We start from the raw sequence: 24,573 nt of genomic DNA, 5'->3' as shown, positions 1-24,573 counted from the left end.
CCAGTCCTTTGCGATGAGATTTCACTGTTTGATGCTGATCTGACCGGTCGGAGTGCAGAGGCAGCACAGAATGCCCCGACTGACCTCGCAATATTTCATCATGACTTTAAAAAAAAAAAAATCCAAAGCTTGCAATCTAAGTTGGAGTCTGACATTACAGAACACCGAACAAACTATTTTATATAAAAGTTCATTACCAAGGAAAATTGAAAACCCTATATGTACAGCTCATCCATCCATCCATCCATCATCCATCCATCCATTTTCTTCTACTTATCTGACATCGGGTCGTAGGGGCAGTAGGTTTAGCCGGGATACCAACCACTTCATCCAGCTCTTCCGGGGGATACAGAGGTGTTGCGATGCCAGACATAGTCTCTCCAGCGTTTCCTGTCCTGGCCTCAGCAATGGGGGTGCAGAACGGCATCCATTCTGACTCAGTTTCCCCCCGTCTCCCCTGGAACATGAGCAAAGTTCTGTCCGAGGTGGAAGTTTAATCTCCTCCTGACAAGGGATTTTGCCAGACATTCCCAGCACACCCTCATAATTCGATCCATCCAGCTGCAAGTCCAGTCACACAACCACAGTCAATCATTGAACTGTGACCTAAGGTGTCCTGGTGCCAAGTGCACATGTGGACACCCTTCTGCTTGATCATGGTACACGTTATGGACAATCCGTGGTGAGCACAGAAGTCCATAACAGAACACCACTTGGATTCTGCTGGGGGCGAGGGGGTTCTTCCCAATCGCGCCCTTCTAGGTCTCACTCTTATTGCCCACGTGAGCACTGAAGTCCCCTGGCAGAACAATAGAGTCCCCAGCAGAAGGGACTGTCCAGCAGCCCCTCCAAGGATTCAATAAAGAGAGGGTACTCTGAACTTATATTTGGTGCATAGAAACGAGCAACAGTAAGGACACGTCCCCCCACCCAAAACCGGGGTGAATCCCAATGTACAGGAGCAATAGGTACACCCACACATTTGCTCAGGACCTCTCACTATAGACAACTCCAGAGTGAGAGTCCAACTACTCTCCCAGAGGACTGGTGGCAGAGCCCAAGCCGTGTTTGGAAGCAAGCCCAACTATATCCAGTCTGAACTTCTCAACTTCACACACCAGCTCGGGCTCCTTCCTTGCTAGAAAGGTGACATTCCACGTCCTGAGAGCCAACTTCTGTCGTCGGGGATTGGACCGCCAAGGTCCCTGCCTTCAGCCACTGCCCAGCTCACACTGCACCTGATCCTTATGGCCCCTCCCACATGTGGTGAGCCAATGGACAGAAGCACAGATCATGTGTTGAATTATTGGGTGGGTTAAACTGTCGTGCTGTTATGATCTCATGCTATATTAACTGACGCAGAAGTCACCATTCCACCTGCACAGCCTGCGGTGGAAAAGTTTCATGAATCAAACTAAACCACTAAATGGGTTTTGTGTCCTTGTGATGACTTTCTGACTTTGAGTTCAACACAATTAAAACCCTCATTTGTTAGTCTTTTTAATGTCTTTGACTTCAAAACTTTACACATTTGCTTTTGGAGACCAGACCAAAAATGAAGTCAGGATGGTAACCAAATAAAAATACAGTAATATAATGCTTTTTCTAAGAAATATATGAAACTAAAGCAATGTCGATGATTGTCTGTCCTTGTGTAATTTACTTTGTCTTCCCCCCACCTCAGTCCAATAAATCAAGTCACTGTCCATTTATTATAGCCTGTACTAAGGACAACTGCACGTGTGTTGCAAAACAAAATCTCCAAATTGTGAAAAATGTGCACGACCGTTGTGCTACTGTAGTATCAACAGTTATCTCTTTTCCCGTCAATGAAACATAAAGACACAGTTGGTACCAAGGGCATTATACGTGTTATAGACATAAAAGACCGGAGTAATATTTTAAATTCGACAAATATGGAGTGTGTGTTTGCATGTGGTGCGTTTTCGTGTGTTCACACAGAGATGGTTCTTAAGGACCTTACCTCTCTCCTGGGGGGGTTAGATTATGACGTCTTAGAAGATTTTAGTCTCAGTTTAAGCCCATTTTAACCTCTAAGACATGGCACATCACTTTAGAATCATGCCATCTTATTCTCGCACCTGGAGCACGGCTGGAGTACCTCCTCAAATGTGTATAATTTTCACTTTCTTAACAGTTAGGTTTATATACAGTGTATTTCCCTTTTGGGTTGTGTGTAGAACCATACATTTTGGAGATTTGAAGAAAAATTCAATATGGAAACTAAATTTTAAAAAAGAAACTAAACTACTCAAACTCTGACAGGATGTAGTTTAATTGAACTTTCATTTCAACCACTTAATTGTTGCACTGTACCACTTTTATTTATCAGGGGGCCCATAGGATCAAACCCAGGTCCTGCTCACAAAATTTCAAATGACTGAAAACATGGTAAATTTCATAACAAGACATTGGGGTGTTCAAGCATATCACTTTTCGACCTTATAATTAACTTCCCCACTTGCAGTCTTCAATTATAAGTGTTAAATACTCGTAATCATGTTCTCTGATGTGTCATAACCTAGTTTTTAGTTATCTGTTTTGAAAAATACACAGAACATTGCTCCAAATGTATGTTAAGACTTCACTCCACACGCTCCAAACACATTTATTGCAAATGCATTTCATAACTCAGGACACTCAGTCATATAGTTTGCCAATTTGCTTTAAAGTTGTTGGGTTTTTTCTCAAGACAGCAACATGAGTGTCACATTTGTGCTATGATGTGAAAGCCGTGTAGTCAGCAGCAAACAGATAAACCTGATTAACATATAATGTTATCCTTTGGATAGTGTTTTCCTCCTTTGATGGCATCAAACCTCAGCTGGTGACTTCAATTACCATTTAGAAATGTGCAACTTTAATCACATCAGGTGAAGAAAATAACGTGACCTTTGAGTCTTTCATTCACTTTGCTGCTTTTTATATTTGGGTGTGCAGACAAACTGGTTGCCCCACTTCCAACTCACACTTCATGTTTAAAGCTGATCATCTATTGTACTTTTAAATGGGACTTACATTTTTGATTCTTTTCTTTGAATTCTTTGAAATTTGAGCTAGAATTAAATGTAATTTACATCAAACTGTTTTTAATTGAAAATGATGTAAAATATTGTTTTGCCCTTTTTTTTTTCATGATTGATTTTGGCAATGCAAATTTGAAAATCCAAATACTTCATTTGTCCACACATATACACACACATCTTTGTTTAAAAAAAAAAAACTTAATAATAAGTGACTACAGTGAGCCCTTGCCTATTCAATGTTCATCGTTCTGAGCCCCTCATATTTACAGATTTTAGTCTCCAAGTTGTCTTCTAAATAGACGAGGCGCCACGTTAGACATGACACCTTACAATGGGGTGGCTCTTATCTGCACACTGAGTTCCAACATTTGTAATTGTTGCGTGACTTGTCCCTTTAAGTACACTTAAACACAACGGTTACACTGTTAATATACATGCCAGCAAGTGTTTTAGTGTGCATGTAAGCTACCATATGATGGCGCTCACGAGGTAGTGTGGAGCAATTGCATTTCACATCTGTAAGCAGAAAAATCTTACATTAGCTGTGTAGGCAGGTCATCACTGAAGATGTTGTACACATTTGCAGTGTCACATTGAAACTAAAACTATTATACCACTGCAGACAATAGCATAACTAGCAAATAATAAAACAAATAACTGAAATAACTGACACAAAATATGCACTTTAAATGCTATTTACATGCTCCCAGCACGCTTCGTGGATCTATGGAGGTCCCGAGTGCCGCAAAGCATGCTGGGAGCAGGTAAATAACAACTGGGTCGAGGCTTGGTTTCATACTTCTGAGGACCGGGGTTCAAATCCCAGCGCCACCTGTGTGGAGTTTGCATGGTTTTCTCCAGGCACTCCGGTTTCCTCCCACATCCCAAAAACATACATTAATTGGAGACTCTAAATTGCGATGTGAGTCGGAATGGTTGTCTGTCTCCATGTGGACTGCAATTGGCTGACAACCAGTTCAAGGTATATCCCACCTAGTGCTTGATGATGGTTGGGATTGGCTCCAGCACTCCCGCGACCCTTGTGAGGATAAGCGACTCAGAAAACAGATGAATGGATACTGTAATCCATCTATACTAATGAATTTATGACACTCTGAACCATAAAGTCACTTCTGAAAGTGGTCCATTAACAATAATGGAGAATTGAGGCAATGGAAACTACTGCACATGTATACTGAAAAGCCAGCACTAAACTTCATATTATTGAGTTACTTTTGACTGATTCTTATGTTTATGTTGTCAATAAATGCATGTTAGTCAACTCAGTCAGCTCAATAAAAAAATCCCTAAAACAATGAAAATATACAGTGCAAATGCCTTGTATTACCACCTGACATGTCTTTGTTTGAAAGGCAAATGTGTAACTTTTAATATATTTTAATTTTTTTGTTTGTGGAAAGGTTTTCTGCACTATTTTATATGTGGTGTCAAACCTCTTCTCGTCTGTGCTTTTGCGTGTCAATCATGCTGTTTACTAATATCACTAACACATGTTTCTTTGTTGTTGCTGTTTGTCATTTGCTACTGCAGTCTCCAACCAAGTGGTACATGAAGCTTGTGCCTGTAAGTCAACCCATCACAATTAATCCCTTCATCAATGATTCGCACTGGTTCTACATTGTGCCTTGCCACTGTACTTTTACACCACAGCGTGGTAAACTGTTATAAGAGCAGGCCCGCTGATCAGAACATCAGCGGGCCTGCTGTTCCTTTATTCTTAAATTGAAATAATAACGTAAGCTTGCATGCAGGGTGATGGTGCATTTAAGATACTCTCTTGAGTTTCTATGATGGAAATGTTGCCAGTTTCTGGCCCGTTATCAGATGTGACTTCACTGTCTGTAATCACTTATTTACCACTGTACTCACTAATTCGGCAGAAGACCCCTTGTCTAAACCTCCATCAAAGCTGATGAAAAGGCTGAAACACTCCCATTCAAAAATACTGCAAAAGTGAAGCTAATTTCTTTACTTTTGCTGTAGACATGTAAAACCTTTGGGTTTAAAAGATTATTATGAGAGATGAAAATTTCTCCTGCTTCTGACAGAATTTATATATTCTTTTTAACATGTGGTCAAAGGCATTGTAGCAAGTATTTGAATTACATAATCAGTGAAAATGATTATGACCAGTCAGATTAGTACTGCAGAGAGTAGCAAATATTAGTGAGGAAGTTAAAATGAAGCACAAAAAAAATGTTGCTTTTAGTTGAACTATTGAACTAACTCCCACAAAATGATTGTCTGAGTCTGGCAGCACTTTGCAGAAAACGAATGCCCTTGTAGACTGTTTGTTTCCTTTTCTGGCCAAATTGGCACTTGGAACAGGACACTGTAATGCCTCAGGCCACACCCTTTCTCCAAACAACTGCGATATTGATACAATTTTTTTGTTGGTGGTGTTGTTGTACTGCATAGCATTCCCTACGGTCATTTGCTTAACTAATTGTACAGCATTGCCAATAAAGATAGTCTCTTTTGTCCCTTCAGATTGATTCTTAGATTTGCCTTTTCCCTCAAGTGAAAAATTTTATCAAACTAACAGCTCAGCCTGCCGGGGAATGTGCAGTGGTATAAAGTATCTAAGTATAAATATGCACTTTGACTAATCATAATGTTGTACAGGCCCGCTATAGGAAGGAGCAGAGCAACAGCCAGGTGATTCCCTGGATCCCACAAGTGGACAACCTGTTGAAGGACACTACAGATGGATCAGCGCTGGCTGCTATGCTTCACTTCTACTGCCCCCAGCTGCTGCCTCTGGATGGTAAAAGCTCTTAATGTCTTAATGTTATTAATTCACATACACCTTCTTCAATCCCAAAAATTAGACATGTGGTTTTCCATGTGTTTTATTTTCTGTATGCTCCTCACTTCATTTGGTACACCTGGTTACTCTAATGAGAGCCAGTTCAAAAAGTTTGATGTAAAATTAAGATTTTTTGCAGTAGTAAAAACATGTTGGATCCATAATATTTATTTGAGAAAAACAGTGCTAAAGCTATGTGTGTTCAGTCAATGTAATGTTTTTGATCGAGAATTAATTAAGTGTAATAAAAATGAATAATAAGAAAATATATAATACAGTATAATGCTTGTCTCAACATTTATACATTTCTCAGAGCGACTGTCTGAACTGTGCATGATGACAAATGTAACTAAAACGAAATACAAAAAAAAAAAAGATCTCTTTGTCAGTACCAGTTGTCTGCATTTTTAATGGGACAATTTGCTTGACAAGTTTCCTGTTGTAGACAATTGAATGTATAACTAGTATACTGTTTAAATGCGTTAATGTGTGATGATGGGCCCAAATTACATCAAAATCATTTACTCATCAATCAATCACTCAATCAGTGGACATTGTTTCCTCTTCAAATGTGTTAACTAAAATGTCTCCACCCACTTGATTGATCATTCAGTCATCATTCACCCGCACTTAAATAGCCTCAAATTTGTCATGCGGAGAAAACCACAGCACTCCATGTGTGATCACATTCAGCGCTAGCAGTGTAAACTCACCCAGGAGACTCCTGTAAGGCCAAAGCAGGCTGATGGCTCCATCTGTGTTCCCAGATGTTTGTCTGAAGCAGAACATGACACTGGCAGATCGTCTCCACAACGTGCAGCTCATTCAGGATTTCTGCAGAGACAACCTGGAAGGCTGCTGCCACTTCACTTTGGAGGATATGCTGTATGCCTCATCCACCCTCAAGGTACAAACACAACTCTTTGGAAAATATAGAAATGTGTATTGTTTGTTACCTCTGGGAAGTTTTCACAAATTTTCATGATGATTAGTATTGGTGCTTTGATGCTGAACAGAAAGTAGCAAAACTGTGGAAAGGTCCTAGACTACCATTAGCCTTTAGCCAACCCTTTATCATTTTCTAATATTCAATATTTAACAACGGTATCACGAGGTTTCGTGGACATATGTATTTATTTTTTTAATTATTCTTGTTTATTTATTTGCGATATTTAGTTACTCTTTACTAGTTCATTGTGTCAAATTAAATACTGTGAAACTGGCATAATAACAGCTAAATTAGTTGTGGCCTAAGAAAAACCAAAACTAGATTCTGCTCAACACATACTGTAAGTGTCTCTTTTCTGGTACTTTACTCAAGGAGTTTTAACAGAAAAAGATTTTAAAAAAAATAGCAGATGGTGTGCTCCCCAGCCAAGAAAAGGCAAAATGGGTGGTTCTTAGTCAGTCTTTGGGAAAACATTTTAATCCACATTTTCAATCTTCATCAGGTCCTTAGCTGGTATGTCATTATTTCTCCATCTTTCCATTTTCCTTTTTGATTTACCTATTTTGCCATTAATTAACATCATTAGTTATTTATCTCAAACTCAGTCTTATACAACTCATTCTGCCTGTAAACAAATTTAATTATATTAAATTTAATTCTGGTACATTAACTGGACAATTACAGCATTTTGTTGACACAAATTACATGAAAGGGAAAATAACCTAGCACGGCATGGCTGTTTTGAGAGCAGTAGTGTAAGCTCAAACTGCAAAGAAGCCATTAAATTTGATGACCTTGACCCAGTTTTCCCTGCAGTCATACCCACAGTGGTAATGTGTGACACTCAACACAGACCTTATTCTAGAGACGGAGTCGAGACAGTGTTGATTTGGATAAAAATGTTTGCAGGAGTGGTATTACCCAGAAAATATTGCTTGAAATAAGAGCACATACAGTATTGGCCAGATGAACATCAATTACAAGTACTGTACATAAAATGGCAGCACGGTGGAGCAGCTGGAAAGCATTGGCTTCACAGCTCTGAGGTCCCGAGTTTGATCCCGGACCCGCCTGTGTGGAGATTGCATGTTCTCCCCGTGCCTGAGTGGGATTTCTCCGGGCACTCCGGTTTCCTCCCACATCCCAAGAACATGCAATATTAATTGGACACTCTAAATTGTGCCTAGGTGTGATTGTGAGTGCGGCTGTTTGTCTCAATGTGCCCTGCGATTGGCTGGCAACTAGTTTAGATTGTACCCAGCCTCCTGCCTGTTAACAGCTGGGATAGGCTCCAGCACTCCCTACGACCCTTGTGAGGATAAGCAGCAAAGAAAATGGATTGACTGTTTGTAATTCTGAGTGTACCCCTTTAAGAGCGGAGGGGGCGGTCTCAGATAAACTAGGAAGTAGACGTAGGCTGAGCAGAGACCGTGTGCTTCCGTGTTTTAAAAAAAAAAAAAAGACGTCAGGCTGTGGTTCACTGCGCTGAATAAGTTTTCATGTGCACTGAGAGTGTGCGACAAATGCGCAATGGCGCATCTTACCGGGAACATTGGTCGAGACTACACAAAATAAGCGACGTCTTTCAATACCTACGTATTTCTACTTGTAACAAATTTTCCGCACGTGATTTTTCGTACTCGACTGTGCAGATTTGTGAGTGAGATAGCGCGTTTGCGCATGTCAAATCACCGTGACTGTCAATGTGTCTTAGAAAAGCTCCAGGATTGGTGTTACAACAAGTTTTTCCCTGCTGGCACGGTGGAACAGCTGTAGAGCATTGGCTTCAGAGTTCTGAGTCCAGGGGTTCAAATCCAGCCCTGCCTGTGTGGAGTTTGCATGTTCTCCCCGTGCCTGTGTGGGTTTTCTCCAGGCACTCCAGCTTCCTCCCCCATCCCAAAAACATGCAACATTAACTGGACACTTTAATTTGGTGTAAACATGTGTGTCTGTCTCCATGAGCCCGGCAATTGGCTGGCAACCAGTTGAGGGTGTACCTTCCCTCTTGCCCGTTGACAGCTGGGATAGGCTCCAGCACTCCCGCGACCCACGTGAGGATAAGCGGTTCAGAAAGTGGATGGAAGGATGAGGTTTTTCATCTTAGAAGTAATTCCCTTGGAGTCTAGACACTTTTCCAGCCCAGCGTTTTTTTGCCATGTCTTCATGGGCCCCTGCTAAAATCCTGCAGAGGATTGTCGTCACAGACATCTTGATTTTGTCTACATCTTCAAAACTGGTTGCTTTGATGGAATACCTGACCTTGGGAAAAAGCAACAAAAAAAGAAATCACACAGAACCGGAGTCAGATAAGAAGGAATGATGCTCCAGCACATCGATATTCTCCTCTGCCAGGAACTGTCAGATGCTCAGCGCATTGTGAGCAGCCACGTTGTGATGGTGAATCTAAAGTTTTCCTGCCACAACTTTCACTTCTTCTCACACAATGAATACAAAAAAAATTCCATAGGATGTCTTTGTACACATGCTGGTTGATTGTTGGGCCATACTGGAGGGAAAACGTACAGTTTGTCATTTGGGTTTGAAATATCTTTTGTGACAGCAGCCATGGATTTTTCTGAAAAAACATAGTGGTACAAATATTAAAACTGAGCATTGCCAATTCAAGTCTCCATGAGTCAGTCAAAATGTATATTTTGACTCCGATATGTAACATATAATGAGGCATTCCCAAGTCAGATGAATGGAAAAATGTTTTCTCCCCTTAAAAATAAATAAATAATTTCTCATGAACACTTGGCCAGTACATAAGTTAGGAAGACCTGATAATGTGTCCTTCCTCTCTTATAATTAAATCTAAATTACGATCTTTTACATTGGCGAAAGAGAAGTTGTTGTTTTCAACTCTGGGGTTTTTCCAGTTTGTTCTCACTTCATGTAACCAGGATTGAACACCAGTTCAGGGTGTACCCTGCCTCTTTTCCAGAGTCATGAACCTCGTGAGAATAACCGGGATGGAAGATGAAAAAAGACCACTAGGGAAAAAAATGTACCAGCATTACCAGATTACTAGCAACTTTTTACTGATCAGTGACTCTTTTGATCAACATCTTAATGTTTCAAAAGTCTTCTCTGTCAATTGACTGTCTGTTGTTGTCATAGAGCTCAGATGATTCTGATTGTAATTTTTGGCAGTAAATCGGAAGAGAAATGGGCAGAGTAAAGTGACTGTATATTTGTGTGGGCGACTTGGCCTTGATCTTTTAATCAACCATTCAGCCTAATTTTTGTTGACAGTAATTCCCTGTGAATGTCCACTGAGTGTTTCTGTGGGAAAAATGTTTTTTTATGCTTTTCTTTAGCATGAAGCATGCATGCCACCTCATCTTGCTTGCCCAAAATGTAGGTTAGCCAAACCCCTCCCTTCTGAGTCGGATTATTCCCCCCACAATCAATCCACCCTTAGCCAATCCTAAGAATTCTCCAGCAAACTAGATTTGGCATCAAGGCAATCCTGGCAGCACACGAGGTTGCAATGGCAATCAATGGGGAGATTTTTTTTTTTTTTGTGCAGGGGCTGGTCCTGTTTTTGTGTGTCTGTGAGTGCTGACTGACGGAATTAAACGATAGCAGTCACACCTTCTCCATCAGTAGTAGTCGGACAGACAGATGGGATGAGACGAGCCACATTGGGTTGGTGCCAGCAGTCTGGGCCAGACATACTGGAATAGATTTTTCTTTTGTCTAGATTCTCTTTCAATTTTTTTTGTCTCCTGGTGAAACAAGCAAAATGCTAAGTTCACTCAAAGGTATAGTGCATTTTTAGTGGTTTCCCTTTCTTTCCTTGTAATTGTATGCATAGGTAAACTGTGGCTATGACTGCCCAAAAAGTAGCAAGAGTTATCACTGTAATACTTGAACACAAGAGGAGGAAAGCTATGGAAACAAACTGGTCAGAATAATTATTGGAATAATCTTTATTTGCCAAGCTTGCCAAAAACACACTTGTTGGAGCCTCTCTAGTATGACAACAGGCAGCCATTTGACAGAAAATACTTTTGTGACACAAAAACACAGTTCAGAGAGTCATTGAGTAATGAAAGGTTCCCAGTAATGTAGGAATGCCAATACCTTTAAAAAAAAAAAATATATATATATATATATATATATATATATATATATATATATATATATATATATATATATATATTATATATATATATATGTATATATATATATGTATATATATGCGTTCAAGTATTACAGTGATGAAATTTTAATTTAATTTTATTTTTTTTTCAAGCAGTTGGAGTTTGAAATGATACAGTATATTGAATGATGTTTGAAATAGCGCAGAGGTCTGTTACACTGGACATTGTGGTATAATAGCACAGAGACTTCAACAAATTTAAGCACTTTAAAGTGGGTGGTAGTCTTTTAACCTGGAACTGTGTCACTGTGAAAATACAGAAACCTCAAGCACATAAGTGGCCCGTTTCGATCAACAACAGATGTACAAATAGTGCTGAGTGGCAAGACTGCTACAGTGAATGCACAAATAGTGTATAATTGACATGGCAGAGAATACAATGCATTCAATAAAAATGCTTACAATGCATGCCTGCATACAATGTAATTGTATATTAACTGTTTAAGAAGTTAATGGCTAGAGGGAAGAAGCTATTGGAATGTCTGCTAGTTTTAGTTTGCATTGTTCAACCGCGCCAACTTTAGGGAAGGAGCTGGAAAACGTGGCGACCAGGATGTGGAGGGTCCAAGAGGATTTTGAATGGTCTTGTCTTAGTTCTGGCAGCGTGCAAGTCCTCATGGGGTTATCAACATTTTTTCCAGCAGTTTTGACTGTCCGTTGCAGTCTTTTTTTGAGGATGGAGTTGATGTTGGTTTTCCACGTTAGGTCTTGAGAGACTGTAATTCCCAGGAACTTGAAGGTCGACTCAAATGAGATATTTGTATGTCAGGTAGTCAGTGCGTATTTCTTCCAATCAAATATTCATCCATCCATTTTCTGTACCGCTTATCCTCACTAGGGCGTGCTGGAACCTATTCCAGCTAACTGCAGACAAGAGGCAGGGTATATCCTGAATTGGTTGCCAGCCAATAGCAGAGCACAAAATCTAATTATATGAACTATTATTATGATTATTACCAATCATAATCATCGCAGTGCACAAAATTTATTTATATGGACTATTATTACTATTATTATTAGCAATTATAAACATATTTATTTTTTTTTGTTTTCATTCATATGTAATTATACATACCTTTTGGCCTTTTTGGGCAGTATGTAACACTGTCTTCTAGCATGCCAAACTACTATTGAGGAGGATAGCCTGTATCTGATGTTAATGGCCTCTGTTTCACTTTCCTGCTATTGGATTGTGGTCCAGTCTGGATATGTGTGTGCATTGAAACACGTGCCATTGTGTAGTTAAGAGAAATGTTGCTGATGAAATGAATCAGGTATATTGAGAGCTGAGCTGTGCAGCATTGTCTTTGTCCGCATACCAGTGATTGGTGGCGCGGAGGGGACAAACGTGCTTTCTCAAGGTCGAGCCCATCACACCAGTCTGGTTTCGCACATGCATGTGTGTCCACTTGTGCCAGCATGTTCACTGCAAAAACTGCCCACTAAACCAATGATCAGGCCTTAATTTCAGAAAGTTCTTAACACATGGATGTCAGGAACTCTTATGTTTAATGCGTCTTATAGTGTATTTTATCTTTGTTTTTTAATCTGCTACCCCTTTAACAGTGATATAATGAAGTACTGATACATGTGACCAAGTGAAAATAAACATGGACTAAATGAATGGAAATATTAGTAAAAAATAAAAAATACATTGCAGACTGAATTAATAAATCTTCCCATTATCTTGTTGCTCATATTTTTGTTAGTAGAAAAATAATAAAATAAGATTGCCTGATGGATCATTGTCCCAAGTTATCAAAATCTCTAATTTTCCTCCTGACTAAGCTGCAACCACACAAAGTCCACCAGCACTTCATGCAGCTAATTGAGAGCAGAAATTAATAGCTGACCTCTATTTTATAAATTGGGTTAACTCTGTAATCTCTGCTGTCTACTGCCAAAGGTACTGTTGACAAATTTTTGTTTCAGTGTAAATTGAGCTTTTCCAGCAAATCACACACTCCACAGTTTGTTCTTCTTTAGTAAAACAAGAATTCAATGATACAAAATGCATGTTTTTAAATACGGCTGGAATAACACATTTTCCAAGTAAGTGAATTTTCAAAACCAGCTTTACAGAAAAACTCAATGTAAATGTTTGAAATGTAGACACCAGTGCTGTTGGTTGCTAGCTAGGGATGTCCCACTCACATTCTCACTTGATATTGCGTACCAGCGGTTAGATCTCATTTTATTTCATCTGTAGTAAACAATACATTTACATGGTTATGTCGACGCGTGTAAATTACATTAAATGTCTAATGAGTCAGTCCAGCTGCATATTTCTTTGTTGAGTGCTTGTGACACCACTCATCTGCAGTACATACAGTACAAGATTATTGTATAATATAATCAGAATTATCTTTATTCGCCAAATATGTCAGAAACATACAAGGAAATTGTCTCTGTTGGAGATACTCGAGTACAACACACATGGCAGTCAATTGAGACATAAAGACATTGCGGTAACATTCACAGACCAAAAATGGCGGCTAGTAATCTGGCAATGATCGAACTTTTTTTGTTGTTTTTTTTTATATATACTGTATATATAGGCCACGAAGTGGTTAGAGCATTGGGCTCACAGTTCTGAGGTCCTGGGGTTAAAATCCTGGACCCGTTTGTGTGGAGTTTGCATGTTCGCCCCGTCCCTGCATTGGTTTTCTCCGGGCACTCCCGTTTCCTCCCAAATTACCAAAACATCCATTAATTGGAAAATCTAAATTGCCCTGAGGTGTCATTGGTGTGAATAGTTGTTTGTCTCTGTGTGCCCTCAGATTGGTTGGCAACATATTAGGTTATGCAGTGTAATGTCTTATTTGAATTCTCTCTCAGAATAACTACTTGGCGTTCATGGGAGAGCTCTTTTGGTGGTTCGAGGAGGTCAAGCCCTCTTTTGTGAAGCCGAAGATTTTGAACAATGAACCCACAGGTGAGTCTTTGATGATACTGCTTTGTTGGGTAGCAAGCTGCAAGATGAGTTTGTATCTGAACTACATACAATTAAAAACTCAATATAGTAACTGGTATACGAAGCACTACACTAATGAGTCAACTTTGAAATGTTTTTCTCCCAGAGCTCTCATCCTTGTTGAAGAATATCCCATCTGTCCCAATATCTAAAGCAACCAAAAGGAGCTTCATGGAAAGATCCCCAAGTCCTGAAAGACCAAGGTATAGTACGTTAGTTCAAATTGGAAAAACTGTTTTGTTTACGAGAAATACACTACATCCACCCATATTCATTGTTAATTACAATACAGCTTTAAAGTTATTTGATATCCCTCACTTTCTAGTTTGCCCCTGCGACCCCAGCCTAAAAATTCAGGTATCTATTTTTCTTACTCATATGTCTGTGTGTCTGTCTGTCTGATCTATTGCAGATACCTTGCTCACACGTTTTGTCTAGATAACAAAATGAAAGCATTTTGTACATATGTGTATGTTGTCCGTGTCATCCAGGTGAGATCAAGAAATCCACTTCAATGTCCTTTGTTGATAGCAGCCTTGGTACCTGGCCCAAGGAAAAAAGGTCAGTATTGCATAACATTTAAAATAAATATTATGTTGTATCATCATTCATCAAATCATGTCCTTAACCGGCCTGTCTGTTTTCTTAGGCCTGGCCCTTATGGAGTTTCTTTTGACATTCCCTTTGACAAAGAGGAAGCTGCTTCTGCACCCCATGCTGCCACTCGTGGTATGGTCAGGTCCATTAGTACTGATGACGGTTCTGGTTTTAAAGTCCACCACCTTTCTCACGGGTTGAAGCGGAACCTTTCCTTCCAACCAGTCAATGGCAAGAGCGTTGGCATCGAAGAGGAGGGTTGCCCAGACAGTCTAGCTTGTAGGGACCCTGAAAGGCGAACCTACCCCAGTGGATCTAGCAAAGTGACCATAACAACTCCCTCAATAGAGGAGGCCCTCCAGATAATTCACAGCCCAAGTAGGCCCCCCGTGGAAGGTACAAACAATGGCTTCTTCCTGCACAGTCCAGAACCTGGAACTGACATTAGTAGTTTGGAGCCGTTGTACGAGTTGGATTCCAAAGGATCTTTGAGCCAGACAGACACCACAGAGGTGGACACTGGCATCCACATTCATACAGAGGACATGCTGGATGAAGATTCATCACTGAAAGATTGCTCTGTGAATATGGACCTTGATATGGATACACCCAGCCCTTGCCCAAGCAGTCAGAGCAAATCCCCCTCAGCACTGAGGATGACCAACTTTGCTGAACAGAAAATGAAGAAGATCGTTCCGTCATTACCAGACTCTGGCAGGGAGAGCAGCAACTCCCTTAAAACTACTCCAGAGGGTTCGGATTTTGGTTTACCATTATCCGTTTCGTGGGCCCCAACTCCAGAACTCAGCCCCATCCGTCACCAAACGCCACATGTCCCTACTAAGGTGTCACCTGTCCAACTTCCACACAATGACCCTGCTCAGGTCATGGCAACTGAAATGGTTGAGCTTAGGATGCGTCTGGAAGAGAAGCGAAAAGCCATTGAAGCACAGAAAAAAAAAGTGGAGGCAGCTTTTACAAGGCACCGTCAAAAGGTGGGTCACTCTGCCTTTCTCAGTGTGGTAAAGCGAAAAGGGGACGGAGCTGCAAGTGGAGCAGAGGAAGGAGGGAAGGTTAGAGATCAAGGCAACTCTGTCAGTCCCACCTTGAGGTGTGGTCGAAGCAGTGCAGACACACCTGATGGGGCGGAGCAAAGCACCACAAGCTCCTGTTGGCAAAAGTCACCTGGTGGATGTGAGGAAGGCGGTCAAGGGCACACCCAGTTTACTGAGGCGGATCTTACAGAGTATACGCGATCCATCGAGAAGCTCAATCATTCTTTAGCCTTCCTCCAGACCGAGATGCAAAGGCTAGCTCAGCAGCAGGAAGTCATCATGGCCATGAGGGAGCAGCAACACCAGCAGGCATGGGTTATCCCTCCCACTCACGCAAACCCCTCACCGCAAAAATACGGGAGAGTCGGTAATGTCACTCGATCCTCAGGACCCTCTTCACCAGCGGACTCCCCTCGCTCCGCCCACCGCTCTCCGACCAGCATTAAGCGTAAATCCGCCTCCTTCCACTCACGCAATCCCCGCACTTCTCGCCCTAATGAGCTCAAGTTGGCCCCTTACAACCGCGTCCTCACTGCCCCCCAGTCTGTGGATAGTATCCCCAGGCTGCGACGCTTTTCTCCCCGTCTGCCGACAGCCAGCTCCTTTGTTTACATGGGTGAGAAGGCTGCAGCCGCCAATCCTGAGCCAGTCAACAAGCAGACAGACACACTCCTCTCGGCAGACAAAGAGCTCAGTGCTGTCTGTGCATTCCCTCCCAAAGAAGAGCAAACACAAGTGGAGTCATCTGATAAAATCCAGAACCCAGAAGCTCCCGGCCAACTAAACACTACTGATATAAACAAAGTAGGAGTTGAAGTCAAACCTGCACAGTCGTCATTCTCTGAGGTTTTAGCACACCCGGTTGTAGAAACCTTCACGGTAACCCCCACAGAGATCCCCACACTGCAGCAAGTCAAGGGTAACCTGATTGAGGTTCCCCTGTCAGTTGTGAAGCCACTACACGACTTGACACTTGATGAGAGCTTGGAGATGGAGGTCAGAGCGGTGGAAGGCCAGGAGGATGAGCAGAGGATGCATTGCGGTTTCTTCTTCAAGGTCAGTTCGGTTGTTGTTTCCAAGGGTGTTCATCACAGTTTGCCCGCCATATAACCCGACTTAGCTGAAGCCTTGAACAGTAATTGTATTTAACTTCATGTGTATTTTTTACATGATGATATAAATGATTCAAGAAAGATGAGGATGACATCATCTTACTTTTGATAGTTCTGGTTACCAGCTGTAGTGTGAGCCACGATCTAGGTCACTGAACTGGGTCTCGTGTGAATAATTTAGGCACCACTGTGGAGATGTGTACTTGTAGAGAAGCTAAATACAGTACACCGTGAGAGGTAGCAGTAATGGATGATCACACAAAATAAGGACATTGAAATGAACCGAAGTTAATTTCGGTCTCATTTGAAAACTTTAATGAATTGCTGCATAACATTTGGTGATTGTGTCTATCCACTGTTTGACAATAACTGAAAACTGAAAGCCTAAAATTAAAGTTGCTATTGTATGTGATAATAATAATACCTAGGCGACCACATTTTTAATAGATGGTGCCATGTTGCCATCTGACAATAGCATTGTGGTATTAAAAGCTGTTAAATTGTTGATTTTGGGGTTTTCAAAGTGCTTGAAATTATAACTACAGTATTTTGTTGCATGTAAAGTCAGGTTCACTAATAAAGACATGACTAGTTGGAATTCAACAGAGCTGTAAGGTGCTGTGTAAGACCTTGAAAATATATCTCAATATTTAAGCTTGACATCAGAAAATGTCTATAAATCTTGTAATGTATATAACAAAATAGTTAAAGAATCTACTGTGCTGCGAAGAAATCTTTAATCTAGTCATTTTCTCAAGCAATGTGAGGGGATTTGACGTTATCTCCTAATTGTCTCAGGAGGATGGAAAGGCAGAGGAAAACATGGCTCAAAAGAGGGCAGCACTGCTAGAGAAGAGGATGAGAAGAGAGAAGGAAAGCCAGCAGAGGAGAGTGCAGCAGGAGGCCGAGCTGGAGCAAAAGAAAGAGGAGGCTCGGTGTGCTCTTTTAAACTCTAGTTCATGTGAATGCAAGTTTTGGAACATGTTGGACTCATTTTTCTGATTTGCCGTTGTATTGTTTCCTCAGGTTGAAAGCAGAGGAGGAGCGTATCCGAAAGGAGGAAGACAAGGCCAGGAAGGAGTTCATCAAGCAGGAGTATCTTAGAAGGAAGCAGCTGAAGCTGATGGAGGACATGGACATGGTCATTAAATCTAGACCAGCGGCCAGCGCGAAACAAAGACGAGGCCGACCCAAGTCAGTCCGTCGCGACAGCATTGACTCGCCAAAAACTCCTGTCAGAGCTGCCACAGGTAACCATAGAGATGGCATGTTGGAGAAAGTCAAGCTCATCTCATGTCTCAAATGTTTGTCTTTATATTTATGCCAATCAAGGCTGTTTAACAACCATGTTCCGGAACATAGTTGAAGTTATTCTCTGACCAGACACGTACACAGAATTCCTCTTTCAATCCAAAAAGACAAAAAATATAAGTTTTTAACGACATCGTTTGAAGGGTATTCTTTAAGGGCCATATTCTGCGCTTTGCACATAAGATTTAACGTGTCTAGCTTGCACATCTTTCGGCTTTGGACATTCTCCCGTCCAAACCTCTGACACACCCACTTTGCATCACCTGATAACTTATGCGCAGCCACCAAATATCATCACTCGTTTGAGTCTGAGGTTAGCTGCAACTCATGGAGCGTAGAGTTTTCCTGAGGCTTGTGAATCTTCTTTTGAATGAATGAATGTCTTTAAAATTCATATGGATAATATACCACACTTTAAACATGAAAATACCTTCTGTCGCAGATGTGTCACCGACAATGACTCATGCACACAATTAACAAGTAATTTCATCAGAATACTGTACATATGACTGAAAGCTTATTTGGAGGTTCATCAATTAAAAGAATGTGGCGTGGCTGTGTTTTTTAGGGTTAGGGTTGCCCTGCAACCTTACCTGCACCTCGTGAGTCATTTTACGTAATTCACAGCTGACGTAGAAGCAAATAAAAACAAAAGATTCAATGTCTAACTCATCACTGTGCGACTTCTATGACTACTCTTGTTGTAACAATGGGAGCCCTGCACTTAAAAAAAAAACAATCCAAGCGGCCAGAAGCATGTTTGAGGCAGGAAAGCTCCTTGCACATGCAGAGGTGAAAAAAAAAATCCACTGGCACCAATATTTTTCGCCAGTTAATATGATATGGTAGACATTTGACCTTAGGCACAATGTAGTTGGGACACATGACGTCCATTGGGCAGTCAGTGAGCGTCGGTGGGTGTGATGGGACCGGTGTGTCCCACACTGTCAGCATGAGTCCTCTGCTCCAGCCTGTTGGTGGTGTGACGGTCTGAGCACTCCCGGTCCTGAAAAGTCTCCTTGTGATTAATCCGCATGCGGGTATTGTTTTGTAATCTTTCGGCCAGTCTGAAACATTCCCATCCATGCTTCAACATGTGCCATTCGACAACTTGTCGCCGAGTGTTCATGTTCGCTATGGAGGAACACAGCGAACGTACATATATATGTATATCTTTTTACCAACTTTTGTTTGAAGGTTAGGTTAGGCTAAAGATATAACGTATGTTAGCTCCCTCTATGTAGAAGAAGGGGAACTATGAGACCGGGGGATTTCCCAGTAAGCCTCTGCTACGTACCCAGAGTTCCCCTGTAAGTAACACATGCGCATTAATCACAAGGAGACTTTTCAGCACGGGGGAGCGCTCAGACCATCACACCAGGAAATTAACTGAATCAAAACGTGCAATGTAATGTTCCACCTTCATGGTGCACTGGACTTAATTCAGCCTCTGGAGTGAGGAAGAGAAAAAGTGCTTAAGTCAATAGGAGAATGTTCACAGTACGTGTGCTGGGCAAGATTTGAGGCCCGCATTTTCGGGTTACTCAACCATAGTATGTACTACACCTGGCTTGAGGGTGTGTAAATTCAGGATTTGAGTGGACGGGAGAATGGGGCCAGACAGAAAAATGCACAGCTGCGTGCTTTTTTTCTTACTTTACACACACGAGAGAATAAGTACCTAAATCTTTTTTTTATTCATGTTGCATCGAGCTGTGTAGAACTGCACTGCATTACACTCACAGTTATAGCCATCCAAATAAAGCATCAGTCTGTGACAGCTTTTGGATCAAATTGCATGCGATTGTGCAGCCATATCTGAGGTTAGAGCCAGTCAAGTTTAAACTTAACATACTGCATGCACAATTTATACAAGTGCATCAATGTACCAATGGATTACTTCTTGTCTGCAATGTTTTAATTACTAGTTTTCATGCATCCATTTGTGTTGTGTGAGTTTATTTCAATCTTAGCCCAGAAACTGCATTACTTTGGTCAGACCTCCAGCGTCATCATGCATGGATAACTTTGTGTCGTGCATCTGCCACATCTGGTTATAATATATTTATTTCTACATATCTGTTTATATCTAGTAATCAGGTTCGTCCCAATTTTCTTTTTTCAGTTTCCAGCTTGTCCCTGGCCTCCCTCAACTTGGGAGACAACGATAGTATAAACACCGAGAAAAGAGCACAAAGGTGAGATTCTACATTTAAGACCTGATGTGACCTTGATGAACTGAATTTATTTTTATTAATTTTATTAATCATTGCGGAGATGTATAGAAAAAAAACACATTGTGCTTGAAAACTAAGTCAAATGTCCAAATCAAGAGTCAAAAAAAAAAATCCACCTTTACAAAGCTAATAATACTATTTTTTTATACTTTGTTGTGTTAAATAATTTTCTAATAGAGTTCTGATTATGATATCTACAGTAGTATAGTGGTACACGTTAAGTGTGCACCATGCAGTTCATCTTTCTTATTAAGGTTTTTTTTCCTCAACTTTTCTTGACCGACCACAGTACCCATCTAACATATTTCTTGTATTGTTGCCACTGTTACTCCTATTATTTTTATCCTCACTGATGCCAGAAGTGCTAGTTTAGCCTCTGGCAGTCTCCTCTGCTTTTTGAGCTCTCCTAAAGTGAGAAAGAGAAGGTTAGTCCTTGCTTGTTTGGTACTGAGATCAAGGTCCTGCACTGCACCGCAACTTGTCCTCACACTGGCTTTGACTTGACTCGGCACAGCAATATTTCCTTTGGTTATTTTACTCTAATGTCACCTGTCTGTCTGATGGTATGTTTTTACATCTATAGCTGGACTGCTATATTTGTTCCTAAGATGGTCTCAACTTGCATTCCTGATCATTTATGGAACAACTGCAATGATTGTTCACACCTTAAATGATTTGACACGCTTACTAGGATATGATTCACTTCGCACTACAAAACGTCTGATTTTATTGACCCCTTGTATGACCCTTAAACACTCAACCAGACTGCTTCACATCGCTTCCCTCAGTACCTTGTGCTTTGCAAGCGCTGCTGCTTAAATAGTGCAAAAGAGGGCCAGACAGCCTCTATATTTTGATTTGTTTTTTGTTTGTTTGTTTTTACCCTTCTTCCTGCAATAGTGCACAAACTACCCCAGCTCTAGTGATGCTTCAGAAAGATTAGCTTGTGTATCTATTTGATGCACGTATACAATAAATTTACACGAGATACAGTGTGATATAGCATACCAAAAAAGTCAAAACTGGATTCATTGTTCTTGTTTTTAATATCTTCTAGACCAGATTCGGCAGATGGCTTCCCGTCCCCGAGTCGCAATAGTAGCAGGAATGGCGAGAAGGACTGGGAAAATGGATCCACAACGTCCTCTGTTACATCAGTCACAGAGTACACAGGTTTGTGTACTTCATGGCTCAGCAGAATTTGTTACTGGTATTTAAAATGTTCAAGTACCGTGGCTGCAGTTTGGCATGGTTGAGAACTGCACTGCAGTATTATCCTCCTTTTTTTGGTATACATATTGTACACTTGTTGCCAAATCTGGCCTACAAAACATTAAACTTCCAGCACTACACCCATATTACTTCTCCTTGGGAAATATTTGCTGCTCCACAGAATTGTGGAGCCAGTCTCCGTGTATAATTTAGTATTATGTTACAAAATCCCCTCAGATGGACCTCTTAATATCGTTCAAATGTCATGGTAGTTCTGTTGGAATTTAGCAAAGATTTTGGATGAATCAAGAAGAGACAGAACAGGGTAGTAAGATGTGAGACATCACCTGAGGTGTCAAGATAACTCAAAGTAAGATTTCTGTCCTGTTTTCATTCAGGACCGAAGCTCTACAAAGAGCCAAGTGCCAAATCAAACAAGCACATCATCCAGAATGCGTTGGCCCACTGCTGCCTTGCCGGCAAAGTCAATGAGGGTCAAAAGAACAAGATCCTGCAGGTAACACCTCAGAATGCTTATCAGAAAAATCATCAATTTGTGACATTACTTGACTATCATTGCCTGTAGTGTACAGCATTCGTATTCTTGGGTTTTTGAGATTGTTTTTCTATATCGTACCAGGAAATGGAGAAATCAGAGGCCAACAGCTTCCTGGTTTTGTTCCGAGACGGCGGTTGTCAGTTCCGCTCCCTTTACACTTACTGTCCCGAGACCGAGGAGATCCACAAGCTCACGGGCATCGGCCCCAAGAACATCACGCGCAAGATGATTGACGGCCTGTACAAGTACAACTCAGACAGGAAGCAGTTCAGCCTGATACCAGCTAAGACCATGTCGGCCAGCGTGGATGCCGTGACCATCCACAGCCATTTGTGGCAAACCAAGAAACCAGCCACCCCCAAAAAAGTAGTGCCTGCCTCCCAGTCCTGATGGAACCCGAACAGAACCATCTCACTCTTTGATGATTCAAACACCTGCAATGCCAGTTAAATCCGTTTTCCCGTTTCAGTTATGTCAACCTACAAAATGGCTAACAAGTGGAATGTGAGCCACTGACAACGAATGATGTAAATATTTGACCTCTTTTTAAAAGGCACGTGCGAGTACTGCTTTTATTTCCTTTGTGCCAAAACTAAAAATGCAGACAATATGAATGCTCGGACATTTTACTCAGAACATTGAATGTTTTTAATTCATGTACAGATAGATTTTCATTGGCAATAAGTTTGTGCGGCCTTCCGCGTTTTGGGTTTTAGCGTGCGAGCTGATTGTAACGCGGAAACTTTTTGTATGAATTTGGAAGACGCCTTTTTGGTGTTATTTGTTCGTAAAGGTTTGTTCTATTAAGGTACGTAAATCTAAGGGCCAAAAAAAGATTGATTCCATACAGCTAGCGTTCACCACACAGCACGTGTGTGTTCAACTCAACAAACGGTTTCAGCTTTTACACAACCATTTTCTTCGGAAGAATGTACTGGAGGCCATCTCTCCTGATGAGAGTCTTTTTGGCTGTCGAGAAGTGTGAAAATATTTGTTGCAGGTAGTGAGCGATTCTCTCGTAACTGGCAGTAGAATTTGTCCATTTGTGATTTCTTTGCACTTACTTATACAGTATTTTACAGGTATGAATTGTTTACCACACAATATTTCAACCTTTCTTCGGTATTAAGGTTAAGAGGAATACCCTTTTGTTGTCATGAAGACAGTTTTACGTTCACCCGGACGGAATTTGGCCAGGTTCAATCAGCGTTTTGTAGGAAAGCAAGAAAGATTTTCGTTTTGATTAATATTTGTCATACAATGGCCAAATTCAAAGATCGATTCTGTAAATGGTTTCACGCTCTACCATCAGTGAAAATTCGTCTTCAAACTTTTTGAGATGTTTTTTTTATATCTAAGCAAGAACATTTTTTTTTGATAGCAAGTATATGCAACATATACTGTATATTAACACTTGTTTTTTAATTTGCCAAGCTTGCGGAGAAAATCTGCGTGTTCATTGTTAGTGATCTATTAGTAACTATTTATAACCATTTTATTTATTCATTTGATATCTCTTCTATCTAAGGAAGAATGTTTTTTAGGGGTGGGGGTGGGGTTGGGTTTGGCGGGGTAATGGACATAAAATGGCTGAGCTCAGGTAGCTCAAAAATCAAAACTGCAGGTTCCCAATTTTTCTTTCTCCAAATCTCAACTATTAACATTTCAATCTGGTATTTTCCTCCATGCCAGATCTTGAACTCTATTGATATCAAATGATTACAATCCAAAATGTCGTTAGCGTTCCGTCGCTTTTATGTCACCTTCCATTTTCAAATGTTTCTTCGTGTGGACTTGTAACAATTTACCATTTACACTTCTGTTAAGAAAACAAGTAATGTATCATCAGTCTTGGTGGAATCTGCAATACAATACAAACTGATATCTATCATAATGACACCTAGGAAGGATTTCAGTGCCAGTAAGTTGTACATTGGTATTTTTCTTAGAGTACTAAATCGTAGATCCGCAGACACAAAGCTAGAAAGCTGAGTGACAGTTTTTGTTGTAATATACAGTAATTGGATATGTAATAAAAAGGACACCATGCTCATCCAGATGAAGAAATGTGTGCTGTAGCTGTAACATGTTTATATTTTTAATTTAATTACTCATTGTAACTGTAGAAAAATTACACGGTGTTGCTAAATACGGGTAACTGCACCTTTTTTGGGGGGTGTCAGTATCATAAACAGGTTCAATGTGTACAAATCTACCGACACAATGCGTCATTTAAACTTGGGGGGTTTGGCTGGGGGGGACTATTTATGACTCAAGGAGCATGTACTTTTGTTTAAAATGTAGTCTAGTATGTCTCTATTGGTTACTCACCACAAAGGAAACCAAGGGAATGAATATGTTAACTAGTAGATGAACTTCTACAGTATGTTCATGTCAATTGAGACTTTGCTATAATTAATTTTATTTATTTGTTTTTTGAGTGAACGTGGTGTCATAAAAGAGCTTGCTGAACATATACGTAGTTTGTTTATTTGTTCCTGCAATGAATAAACTTAGCATGG

The 24,573-nt window shown here is 40.7% G+C and overlaps 1 protein-coding gene across 5 annotated transcripts in view; it reads left to right on the top strand.

Annotated features, from left to right (window-relative positions):
* Positions 1-24,519, top strand: part of camsap2a (calmodulin regulated spectrin-associated protein family, member 2a) — a 42,015-nt gene extending 17,496 nt beyond the window's left edge. For 2 of the 5 annotated variants that reach the window (XM_061825598.1, XM_061825601.1), the window contains exons 5-19: positions 4,599-4,631; positions 5,694-5,835; positions 6,645-6,784; positions 13,833-13,929; positions 14,075-14,171; positions 14,294-14,325; positions 14,460-14,529; positions 14,618-16,676; positions 17,531-17,667; positions 17,759-17,982; positions 20,169-20,241; positions 20,640-20,705; positions 21,338-21,453; positions 21,891-22,009; positions 22,133-24,519. In XM_061825598.1, the coding sequence (XP_061681582.1) occupies positions 4,599-4,631; positions 5,694-5,835; positions 6,645-6,784; positions 13,833-13,929; positions 14,075-14,171; positions 14,294-14,325; positions 14,460-14,529; positions 14,618-16,676; positions 17,531-17,667; positions 17,759-17,982; positions 20,169-20,241; positions 20,640-20,705; positions 21,338-21,453; positions 21,891-22,009; positions 22,133-22,441 (3,714 nt within the window). In that variant the 3' untranslated portion in view covers positions 22,442-24,519. The remainder of the gene's footprint in view (positions 1-4,598; positions 4,632-5,693; positions 5,836-6,644; positions 6,785-13,832; positions 13,930-14,074; positions 14,172-14,293; positions 14,326-14,459; positions 14,530-14,617; positions 16,677-17,530; positions 17,668-17,758; positions 17,983-20,168; positions 20,242-20,639; positions 20,706-21,337; positions 21,454-21,890; positions 22,010-22,132) is intronic. The other 3 variants (XM_061825599.1, XM_061825600.1, XM_061825602.1) reach the window with 3 other exon arrangements.
* Positions 24,520-24,573: the final 54 nt, after the last annotated feature.

This window comes from Syngnathoides biaculeatus, chromosome 7 (assembly GCF_019802595.1).
Source record: "Syngnathoides biaculeatus isolate LvHL_M chromosome 7, ASM1980259v1, whole genome shotgun sequence".
Taxonomy (NCBI): Eukaryota; Metazoa; Chordata; class Actinopteri; order Syngnathiformes; family Syngnathidae; genus Syngnathoides; species Syngnathoides biaculeatus.
Note: the sequence above shows the minus strand (reverse complement) of the source record. Positions and strands in the feature narration are given on the sequence as shown.